Source organism: Brachycentrus maculatus, unplaced genomic scaffold, assembly GCF_059751285.1.
Source record: "Brachycentrus maculatus isolate JH-2025_06_01 unplaced genomic scaffold, ASM5975128v1 h1tg000076l, whole genome shotgun sequence".
NCBI lineage: Eukaryota > Metazoa > Arthropoda > Insecta > Trichoptera > Brachycentridae > Brachycentrus > Brachycentrus maculatus.
Genome location: NW_028280830.1, coordinates 201,161 through 214,232, shown reverse-complemented (window position 1 = coordinate 214,232; position 13,072 = coordinate 201,161). Strand labels below are relative to the sequence as shown.

The 13,072-nt window shown below is 33.4% G+C and overlaps 1 protein-coding gene across 1 annotated transcript in view; it reads right to left on the bottom strand.

Moving 5' to 3' along the window:
* The window catches only part of LOC148311107 (uncharacterized), a 34,952-nt gene that overhangs the window by 17,466 nt on the left and 4,414 nt on the right, over positions 1–13,072 (bottom strand). The window contains exons 2-5 of the mRNA XM_088257241.1: positions 6,101–6,308; positions 5,121–5,278; positions 2,259–2,345; positions 665–753 (exon numbers count right to left, since the gene is read on the bottom strand). Coding sequence (XP_088113367.1) covers positions 665–753; positions 2,259–2,345; positions 5,121–5,278; positions 6,101–6,308 — 542 coding nt within the window. The remainder of the gene's footprint in view (positions 1–664; positions 754–2,258; positions 2,346–5,120; positions 5,279–6,100; positions 6,309–13,072) is intronic.

The window sequence follows — 13,072 nt, the reverse complement described above, 5'->3', positions numbered from 1 at the left end:
CTGCACACCTTATCAGTGAAATAATTGCTGTTTAAACTCCCAACATGTCACATTTAAAGCTTAGCATACACCTGAAATGTGAACAAGTAGTGCTCCGCCCTCCGATGCCCAGTCGGAACGCCCAAACATAATCAATCGCAAAGCCATACCAAGTTATGATCTTGCTGGATATGCGGCTTAAGAATTTGCCATGCCTGATCATGTATTATGTATCATCATTTTATCGTTTGTCCAAATTATATTTGGATATTAATATATATTTTTTTTTAATGCTTATCTTAAACTATGATATTTTCTCATTAATTGATTCGGCAGTCACTTTGTGGTAAAATCTATCCATTTTCAAGTAAAGTTTTACTTGGTGAATACCACTATTTTTTTAAATTTTCTGTGACACGTGTTTCGATGCATTGCGCATCATTTTCAAACACTGTATGTGAAACTAATTCTAAATTTTAGAGTTGGGTCCTTGGGACGTTGAAGGTTGAAGAGAATAAGGAACAGCTCCTACCCCCTCCTCTAAAATTTTGAATTAGCTTCACATACGTGTTTGAAAATGATGCGGAATGCATCGAAACACATGTAAATCGATTTTAAGAAATAGTGGTATTTACTAAGTAAAATTTTAATTAAAAATATGATATTTTCAATACAAATAACTGACCTGAGCATCGTGCACAATGGTGACTATGACAGTATCCGGAGTGATGGCCTTCAATTCCTTAAGTAGTCCCAGGCAAACATCCACGTAACCTGAAAAGACATAAGAGTATTCCTTTTATAACCAGGATCGAAATTTGCAAGTACACCAGACTCCCTTTTAACACATTTTTTTCCACTATTTAAAAATAATGCGGTATATATAAAACTGAGCATTTATTTAACAATGGGTAATTTTAATTTGGAATTTCCTACATCCCTCGCATGTACTTACTACTCAGTATGTAAACCCTAATCTACACCCCAATGGTGCATAGGGCACTGCATCATATAAACGCAGTGTTATATTGATCATTAACACATGAAATAAAGGTGATCAGCTCTCCGCTTCAGGTACCAGCCAAGGGTAATATTGAATAAAATATAAGAGTGGAAAAATAACTTGAAATAAACCCTGGGAATCGAACCCGGGACCTCCAGAACGGTAGCCAAGCGTGCTGGCCATTACACTATGAAGGCGGACAAACTACTCAGTACCACGCGCAAAGAGGTTGCGGAAGGAAACTAGGTGAATATTTTTTTCACTCATGTTTTAAATGAAATAACTGGTCAAATTATAAGCTGCATAAAAATTAAAAACAATGTTTTTTAGTGTCTCCCAGTATGTAAAATAATCCAATTAGGATCTTGCAGTCATCTAAATAAAAGAGTCTCTGCTAAAAACTTTCTCAAACCAACCAAAGATGCTGTCGTGAACCCAAACATAGAGCGATATGATATATGTGTGTGAGTTCCAAAAATTTTAGTAGTGTGGTTGTCAATCATAGGTACAGGTCGTAAGCCCTTTAAATGCCCAGACTTCCATATTCTTCTTCATCTATGTTGAGATATCAAAAATGTAAGATAAGAAATACAATAAGCATTAATAAATAATAAAAAAATTGTATTTAGAATATTGAAAGCATTCTTTGTGGATCATGTTGATATACTATTTTGAGAAATAAATAGACTTTGTTTTTTGATCCACTCACATTTTTATTAACAACCAACTAGTTTCGGCAACAACAGTCATAAATTAAACCCTGAAGAGGTTGGTTGGTTGGACTAGTTGGTTGTTAGTAAAAATGTGAGTGGATCAAAAAACAAAATCTATTTATTTCTCAAATAATACATTATTTTTATCAACTGAACTTTATATTTATTTTATTTTACACTTTGTAGCCTTTTTTACACAGCATAACATAAAAAAATTTATCTACCGTGCAAATGGGGAGTTAAATATATAATATCAACAGAAAATATCATCGAAAATTACTGTAAATTTTAAATGTCTTGTCTCGCTTGTGTTATAGATTAATACATCTGTTAAATTGTGGGAATATATTAAAAAATAAGTACGTAAAACATAATATATATTGCACATACAACTGCTTTTAGTCTCGCAATTGTACACACTTGACCTAGATAATCTTGCATATAAACTGAAAAGGATCAAAACAGCCCCTTGTGTTGGGTCTGACAACAGATTAACGATAAATTTGCACAGAAATGTTTGTTCACATGCGCTTGTTGAGAAAATGAGTGTTATTAATACATACTGCGTCCGCGGCCGATGCGGTTGCCATCCTTGGATACGGCCACTGATCCTATGATGATCATATCCAATTTCACAGCATCTTCGAGGCCTGAAAGAAATATTAGTGTAAATTATTCAATGATCATGGTATATCACTTCTTTCTTCTCAAGAGAGAAAAATTTCCATTCCTCGTCATAGCATATCATTCATCAGTCATTCCTGCACTGTGCAAGCGGCTAACCAGGCATAGGGAACCTACGGCCTTAAAGCCGCAATGCGGCCTTTTGGCCTGTAGTGCGGCCTTTTGACTGATGCCAATTTAAAAAAATAATAAAACACAGATTACCGATGTGTAAGCGAGAGAGAATGAGTGAGCTCGCTTTGAGTGACAGGAGAGTGACTAAAGATCTACAGATGGAATTGATTGAACTACAGTGGATGATATTTTAAAATCATTATTTAATACTAAAAAAGACCCAATTGAAATTTTTCTCAACAACTTACTGCTGTGAATCATCATTTTCTTATATAACGCAAATAAAGTCAAAATTACGAAATCAAATAACTGATCTACATTTAGAAGACCAACTGATACTGCGAACATCCATGCTTGAACCAAATATTCAAAAGCTTTCTAACAAAAAGCAGATGCAAATTAGTCATTAAAGGTTGGTAAACCTGTAACATTAACCGGATCCACGCGGCTCGCATAACCGTATGTGTTTTCACAAAACATTCTCTGTACACGGCTGACATAACCGTTTGTGTTTTTACTTTACTCCAAGTTTCGAACCTCAGTTCAACTTGGAGGGATTTTTTCATGGTGTGGAACTTTGGATAAAATAATACGTCAATCCTTGGCCTTATGACATCTGTTGAAATATTTGACTAATAATTTGTAACATCACAAGGATAAATAAAAGAACAGATTCCTCATTTTTCTTGCGGTTAGTCCGCGCCATAATCATGCCCTATATCTATCTCACTCTCGACGCTACGCATCGCCAGTGGGTAAGAGTGACACACGATGCGTGCTTTGATTTATTTATGTTACAATCATATTTGTTTATATTACGTTATATATCAAGAATAATGTGACACGAGTGTATTATAGAGTACCAAAAAGGCACAATGAATCCCATTGAATGTTTTTGCTTAGGAAAATAAATCGTTTCTTACTAAATACATGATAAAAGTAATCATTTAAAAAACAGCAAAATACCGCCGCGCACGGGCTTTTCTCAGGAACAAAGTGAACGCGGTTAAAAGGTTAACAAATATATTTAATGTATTAAGTATGTTTCTTATAGATACGCAGCTTAATGATTAATAAATTGATTTGTAAATATACATTTTTTCCATATTTTTTTAATTGCATTTTTAACAATTTATATTGTGATATCATTAAAATATTTAGTTTATAGGGGGGGTGTCGAAGTTTTCTTTACTGCGGCCTCGTGTTGAATCAGATAAGTGAATGTAGCCTTTTGAAATAGAAAGGTTCCCCATGCCTGGGCTAGACTATGAAGTGAATTAAAAAAATAACAATCTAATTTAATATTACACCATAACTACAAGAATGTTTCAACTTTGCACATAAATTGAATGAGATTATCTACTTAGTACCAATAGTGAATTTGGATAAGCTATTCATTTGAAAAATGCACCAACTCTTAAGACTTCCAAGAAATGCCTGAAACATTACTATGTATCATTAGAACTGTCCATTGTAACATTCTTCCTTGTTTTCCTCTACATCTCCTCCCTCAACTCTTTACCAGATCCTACTTCTTTAGCCTTCATTGTTTTCATAAATTTAAAGTTCATTTAATTTATGTTAAAATTATTTCTTTATTTGTACTGCAATTAACACATTTCAGACAGGTATTTGTTATGCCTGCGGATCACTGGCGACGCGATTTGATAATTATGGACCTTAACAAAGAGATTTGTATATAATATTCATATAAAATGGATAATTCTTTCTTTTCTGCCTTTGAAATGAGGCCGGCGCAGAAGGTAAAAATACCCTTCCTGCCCTTAAGTATCAATCCACCCAACGGATACAAATACCTTCCCGTCTGAAGTGTGTTAACACTTTCTTTGCTTTGACCACGGCTTCCATGTTTGTGTCAATATTGCATCCACTCGTTGATGGGAGTAGTATTGAATAAAGATAAGGATTTGCAGCCGGTTGTATGTGTTTTGAAAACAGAAAGGAATACACTTATTGAAGATGTTTAAAAAGAAAGTAGAATTTGATTCTGAATAAAGACACATTGGAACATGGTATATTCAATTTTTATTTATTTGAATACTTATCTACAAGCAATATCTGGCCTTTAGTTTCAATTGGCTGTGTTAGGTTCCAACCTTGACAAGTATCACTTATTATGTCTTGGGTTGGTCGGAAGATATCGCTCCTTAGCAATAAGCCAGCCAATGTAAATATATATTTATGATTGTTCTCACCTCTACAATGTACTAGTCAAATAAAAAATAAAGAATTGTATACATAATGAATACATTTTACTTTTATCAGGAACTAATTAAAAGCAAGTTTAAAAGGTCAACATTTTGATTGCGCAGTATTTAAAAATATATCCTTAATGTGTGAAAATCTATTTTAAAATATTTACTTGCACACAATATGTGTGTGTAAGTGGCACCGTGATACGGTTATGCGATTTATCGGAGTCACCAATACACACATTCCATAGAGGTCAATTCAAGATAATTTGGGAGTTCCGTGGTGATCACCTCCCAAAAGAAAACTTACAGATGTTTCCATACATCGCTCACTTCTTTCAACAACATCATACACCGAGATTTGTAAATTTTCAATTGTGCATGTTTTCGGAATGCACAGAAAATGTAAATTACCAATTAGAGTTCCTGTCTCCTCCAATCCTTTGACCGTCAGCGCCTTTAGGAAGTCCTCTTCAGTGGCATCTTCCTTCATGTTGACCTTCGTCATCAGGTAGGTCTTCACGCGCGGAGGCTGGACGTACAAGGTTTTACCGGACTGCAGGCATGTCAACCTGTACAATCAAATAATCCAATAAAAATCATTATTTTCTAGAACAAAATCTCTACTTCGAACCTCCGAGATGAAGACTCTCCGATCTATAACCGGAAACACATTGCGAGACCGAGTAAGAAACACTGATATCCGGAGCATGTGTAAGACGGAGGATATCGTGAGGCGGGGACGACAACGAAGGCGATACTGGAGTGAGCATATAAACAGATGTCAGAAGACAGACTTCCACGTATCACCCTTCTAGGAAACTCTGAAGGACGCAGACCCCAAGGCAGATATGTATATTAGTATAACTGGTATTTATTTATCTGATATAACTTGTATTTAGATTGACAGTGACACGGATATTGAAAGCTTTTAAATGTAAATTCAAAGTAAAATCGAGACACAAATTTGTTTCACATTCTCTGTAAATTCCAGTTAATAAAAAAAATGCTTTGCAAGAGAAGGTCTATCAGATCTGGGAATGCGATAGGACAGCTTTCAATACCCTGGACTGATACCTGAAGCGGAGGGCTGATCACCTTTTCTTCCTGTGTTAGCGATCAAGATAACACTGCGTTTATATGATGCAGTGCCCTATGCAGCATTAGTTGCATATGAGGGTTTTTAGATGAAGAAAAGTGATTTAAGGAAACAAAATTTAAGGTCATTTAGTCAAAGCTTATGACCTGTCATGGGTTGGTGATCACTTTACACATATTTATATCATAATTCCATATCATAATTCACCTATGTAAAGGCGCCCTTAAGGTAGTATATTACAAAAATGGCGCTATGTAAATTTACCAATTTTTTCAATTATTATTATTGTTGTTACCTGGCAAGATCTTGCGCCTTATCAGGGCTGACCATGATGTGCTGGGCGTCCTTGAACTCGGGCAACTTGGCCAGTTCTGCGGCCCCGTCCTCGGAGCCAATAAACTTGGGGATGCGGTTGAAGGAGAACGTTGGCCTGATGCATAGCAGGTTCTTCTGGAAGTACTTCCATATGTCTCCACGGATAGACTTCTTCGAGACTTCCACCGCTGGAAAAGGGAAACAACGTATTTAGTACATAGTTCTTGAAATCCGGATAAAATAAGACTGCTATTTTTGAAAAAAACAAGATCAGCAGAATTGTATAATGTATAAGGGTTTGAAAATGTATGATGAGATGCCTGAATGTATGAAGAATCTTTTGGTGGTCTGCTCGGGAGTCCTCTACCTTGGGGTTGGCCGTGCAGTGCAATGTGGGGGAGTCTGGATGGTTCCATTTTCCTCACTCACATGAGCATACCATTTTCTACTTCATTGCCTTCCCCACCTAACGACATCTTTGATCTTGCAGATTTCCCTTTTTTTTCGAATGGTGATGATATAAGGAAATAATACAAGGCTGAGATAATCATTAAATAATTGATTGTCAATGTCATGAAAACATTGTTGTCGGGCAGTTTTTTTTTATCAGCCCTGACTCTAAGTATACTTTTTAGTTTACTAATCGGAAGTAACTGCAAACCCAATTCCGATCTGTACAATGTTTTTTGGCGTCTCTCGCGCTCTACCAAAAGTAAGCAAATATAATATAATACTTATAACCGTCTCCCGATCTCTACCAACAGAATGTTAAAGACACTTTTAAGCGTTTCCCGCAAACAATGTGTTAAGAAATACGTGTTGAGATGGTTAGGGCATGTGAATGGAATAAGTAAAGAAAGAATCGTAAAATATATTTTAGGGAAATGAAAAAATGAACTTGAAAGATAAATAAACCGTGGACCATAACTCACAAAATAGGATTGTTTTATGGGGCGAATGTAGTTGGTAATAAAAGCAGAAGATCGAGGAAAAATTGGCATGATCAAGTTTTTCAAATACTTGAAAGTGGTCAGGTCAGGAGTTGGAATAATCAGCGGGTGTGTATGATGAGATGCATGAATGTGGAAGAAGCGAATATTGTTTGCCAACAGATTAGTGTGGCGTTCTATTCTCATTCTATATTGGAGGTAAGTAGTAAGAAAAGCTAGGTACTACTTACTAGGGTAAGCAGTAGAGGTAGGTAGTAAGGTAAGCTAGGTACTACTTAGTAAGGTAGGGAAGGTACTGGTTGCGTTTTTATATGTCACGCAGGTAAGTTAGGATAGGCACTGCTTTTATACAGGGTAAGCAGCATAACTTCCTTTTTTCAAAACTTAATTAAACCAATAGTATGAATCAGATTTTTATCCAATAAATTTTACTTTTGAATTATTTATATTAACATCTCAACGTATGATGACAACTAAACTATATCGAGACAATGCTTTATAATTCCAACTGTCAAACGAGACTAATAGCATTCTGCTACAACATCAACTGACTTAATGGTGTGCATTTAAAAAAAGGAAGTTATGCTGCAGCACCCTGTATACATACTTTACAATGTTATTTTAAAAAATGCTCCTGAATAACAATAAGTTGTCATGTTGGAGCCATTTGAGATAGAGGTTTTTTCGACTATCACATTACAATAAAGATAATACTTAAATTAATAAAGTGTAAAAAATTAATGTTTTAAAATTAAATCTAACACTATGAGCCAGTAATGAGAGTAAAAATTTTGTAGTTATGGACATGTCGCTCACTCCTTTCAAGAACGTCATAAATCAAAAATCGTCAATTTTCAGTTGTGCATGTTTTCGGAATGCCCACAAAATGTACTATATCCCAGCAAAAGAGGCATATTTTTAACTTAATATTTACCCGCTACAGGGCAGAAAGTTTTGTTTTTGCATTTTGAAGAAAAGGTATTGTGTTATTATTTTTTTAAATATGCTAAATATTTTTCAAATGGAGAAAAAAACCTTCAGGTTTTACCTAAAAAGATCTGTTGTACAGTAAAAAGTTCAATAAGTGGCTTGATATTTATTAATACATTGTATTATATTTTAAATCTTAAAAACGTTCTCCTGAAAAATCAAGTTTTTTGATTTATGACGTTCTTGAAAGGAGTGAGCGATGTGTATAATCATTTTACATACAAATGGCCACTACAGAGAGTCTGATAATAAAACAAACTTTGTCAACATTTTATTTTAGTATGAAAAATGGACAGATGTTAAAACAATACTAATATAAAATGTTATCTCAATGTTCAAAATGTCTATGAACAAATAACAATGATTGTTTACAAAAGGCGAATATTACCAGGTGTTCATATAACAATATTAATGCATTGTTTAGTGCATACAAATTCATAACTGACTTTTAGTTTAACAAATGGCCGTTTATAATGTTCGTAACCACATACTTATTTTAATGCAACTGATAAAAAAAAATCCAAGCAAAAAATGTCTGTTTGCAAATCAAATTTTAGATTATTTTTATGACATCTCAACATAGATGAAGAAGAATATGGAAGTCTGGGAATTAAAAGGGCTTACAATAGTCATGGGTTGGTTTTAGTGATCACTTTACACACGTGTAACATTCACCAATAACCCATGATTGACAACCACACTATTCAAATTCTTGGAACTTCTAGATATATTGGTTAAACTTAATACACAGTTCTTGAACTCGATAGACTTCATGAGAGATATCTATCGTGGAATGAGGCAAGCTTTTTATTAAGCAGAAACATTTTCATTTATATGCGAGGTTCGAAACATGGATTATATTCGCATACTTGAGAAACGCTAAGAACTTTTAAGTAACTAACTAACTAACCATCACGCCGCTTCCCGCAGAGGTAGGCAGAGAGAATAGAGCGCCACACCACTCTGTCCTTGCAAGCATTCTTCGCCTCTTCCACGTTCATGCATCTCCTCATACATACCCGCCGATTGTTACGACTCCTAACCTGAACACTTTCAAGTATTTGGCATACCTGATCGTGCCATGTTTTTCTCGGTCTTCCTCTGCTTCTTTTCCCACTAACATTCGCCTCATAAATTTGTTTTACCGTTCTTTCCTCACTCATTCGTTCTACATGTCCAAACCATCTCAACACACCTTTCTTAATTTTATTGATAATGCTTATCTCAGCTTTGCATTCGTTCCTTATTTCACTATTCGCACATCTATCATACATCGTTTTGTCGCACATTCTTCTGAGAAATCGTATTTCTAAGAACTTTTAGGTGTTTGAAAATAGGAAACAAGTTGTGGAGGCATAGGGATACGCCACGAATCTTCGGTTTATTCCGTGACAGTAACACGGGAACATAATTGTAATGAAATTATATTCATATTTGCAACTTGCAATGAAATTATATTCATATTTTCAACTTACAATAAAATTGTATTCATATTCGCAACTTGTATTGAAATAATATTCATATTTGCAACTTGTATTGAAATAATATTCATATTTGCAACTTGTATTGAAATAATATTCATATTTGCAAATTGTAATGAAATAATATTCATATTTGCAACTTGTACTGAAATAATATTTATATTTGCAGCTTGTGATTAAATTATATTCTTATATGCAACTTGTAATGAAATTGTATTCATATTTGCAACTTGTAATGAAATAATATTCATATTTGCACCTTGCAATGAAATTGTATTCATATTTACAACTTGTATTGAAATAATATTCATATTTGCTACTTGTAATGAAATTATATTCATATTTGCAACTTGTAATAAAATAATATTTATATTTGCAACTTGTAATAAATTAATATTCATATTTCCAACTTGAATTGAAATAATATTTATATTTGCAACTTGTATTGAAATAATATTTATTGATTAAAATTATATTAATATTTGCAACTTGTAATGAAATCATATTCATATTTTCAACCAATCATCAAAGGTTAGATCGAGGGTCGAAGAGGTGTCGGAAGAAGTCAGATGTCCTGGCTCCATAATATACACGAATGGATAGGGATTACAGAACATCAAAGAGTTGTTTCGGACTGCCCAAAATAGTGACACATTCTCAAGTGACACAAGTGATAGTCAACGTAGGGGGGGATACGACATGTAAAGAAGAAGAAGATTCATATTTTTATATCGCTCACTCCTTTCAAGAACGTCATAAATCAAAAATTGTCAATTTTCAGTCGTGCATGTTTTCGGAATGCCCAGAAAATGTACTTAATTATTTACCCGCTACAGGGCTGACAGTGTTGTTTTTGCATTTTGAAGACAAGGTATTGTTTAATAATTTTTTTAAATAAAGTAAATATTTTTCAAATAGAGAAAAAACCTTCAGGTATTACCTAAAAAGATTTGTTGCACAGCAAAAAGTTCAATAAGTGCCTTGATATTTATTTTTAATACATTGTATTATATTTTTAAACTTTAAAAACGTTCTCCTGAAAACTCAAGTTTTTTGATTTGACGTTCTTGAAAAAGTGAGTGATATGTTACCAGTATGAAAACAAAAATTGCAATATTTTTCATTTAAAAGTGTAAGCCAGAACACTGCAAACATTCTAATGGGTAACGTTAGATAATATTTAGAATGATAACACAATTATTACATTATTGAACACTTTTTACTTAAATTATTCAATAATATTACGTGTTATCAACAGTCAGCAACGTTAAGTATGTCAATGATAGCAAATTATTTAACACATGTGGTTAAACATTTGATGTATAATAACCTGCCATTTACTACAAAAGATACTAAAAATATTTTGGAATTAAAATTATTTGTAAAAAAAAAATGGCTACTTGATTTGGACCCGAGAACTGCATTGAGAAGGTCACCCCATCAAAGCAGTTGACTAGTTTAAATAGTGTAATGTGTTAATCTCTCCAATAATCTTTTCAATAAATAACTCGGCAGCTTTATGGATTTGCAAATAATATGTAATACACCGATGAAACTTACTCGGTGTAAATAGATTATTATCCAAGGTGAAACAGAAATAACATCACATCACTTATTAACACAGATGAATAAATATTAAATAATAATAATAATAAGTACCTTGAATAATTACCATATTTTTATTGAAAATTTTGACGTTGTTTCAAAGTCTGATTAGGGAAAAATAATAATTATTTTTACATATATAATGCTAAATGAATATTGTTTTATTAGTATAATAGACATCACTCACTCCTTTTAACAACGTCATATATCAAAAATCGTAAATTTTCAGTTGTGCATGTTTTCAGAATGCCCAAAAAATGTACTATATCCCAGCAAAAGCGGCATATTTTTAACTTAATATTTACCCGCTACAGGGCAGAAAGTGTTTTTTTTGTATTTTGAAGAAAAGGTACTGTTTATTTTTTTTTTTATTTACTCAATATTTTCAAAATGGAGAAAAAACCTTCAGGTTTTACCTAAAAAGATCTGTTGCACAGTAAAAAGTTCAATAAGTGGCTTGATATTTATTTTTAATACATTTTATTATATTCTTAAACTTTAAAAATGATCTCTTGAAAAATCAAGTTTTTTTTATATATGACGTTGTTGAAAAGAGTGAGCGACATGTTATGCTAAAAGTTAATGTCTTTTTTTTCCTTCATTAACGTCCATAGCCAATTTGTAAATAATATATTACATGTATACTTTATGATAAAATAATATGTTTCTCTTTTTAAGTATATTATTGGTTCGGAAAGCACTTATCTGAACAAGGATGAACATATAAAAAACCCAGGAATTATGCATTAGCCTGAAATATTGTAATTATTATTGCTTTATAGTTAGGGAGTGACATATTCCAGATATCGATATGGTCCGCGAAATCATTGCCTCGGTTTTGCATTCGGTGTACAGAAGTATTGAATCCAGACACTAGTTTTTATTTTTTTCAATATGTAACAAAAGGTGATATTAGAATGGCGAAACTCATTTGTTCTTTTTTTTTTTAATATTCGACACATATACGAATCTTTAATATTTCAATTTTTGACATCTCAACATAGATAAAGAAGAATACGGAAATCTTGGTATTTACAAGGCTTACGACCTGTTATAGGATGGTCACTTTACACATACGTAACATTCACCTGTTCTACCCATGATTGACAACCACACTACTCAAACTTTTGGTACTCCTAGATATATTTCCTTCATATAAATTAAAATCAATTTATTAATGTATTAATTTGATGCAGTGCAATATGCATCATTAAGTGCAGATGAAGAATAAGAAAAAGAATAATTCAATTTAATAAACATAAATATGTGGCAGTATACAATTTATCGAAGCGTTTTGCTGATCAATAAAAACATTACAAGTTAATAAACAGTGTGTTCAAATAAAGTCGGCGGTAAGTTGAGAATATAGAAAAGGAATAATATTTTTCTCAGAAATTGATATAAGATGTTTACAGTAAGCATACCGGCCAGATAATAGTAGTGAGTAATCAGCACCTTTCACGAGGGTTAAATTACAAGTCGGTAAAATGGTGGGAAATATGTAGACATTGAAATGAATGGCAATGTGATGAATCAAATTCTGTGAAATTATTTGTCTCAACCGATCTACAGCGGTACAAATATTACTATCACGCTTTGTGATAAGGGATGCACTAGACAAAGCACACTTAATGTCTATAGACCTTGTGTTCATTGGGACAGATTTTTTTTTTAAATGAAGCAAAAAATGGCTCAAAGAATCGCAGAACAAAAGTGGAGCTGGGCAGGTCGTGTGTCTAAGGATAGATGAACGAAAAAGGTGCTTGACTTGAGGCCTAGAATAGGACGCAGAAGCGTGGGCAGGCCCCAGACAAGATGGTCTGATGATATTGAAAATGTGGCGGGCCTGCACTGGAAGAGAGTCGCGTCCAACAGAGAACTGTGGAAGTCCAAGAGGGATGCCTTTGTTCAATAATGGACTCAAGT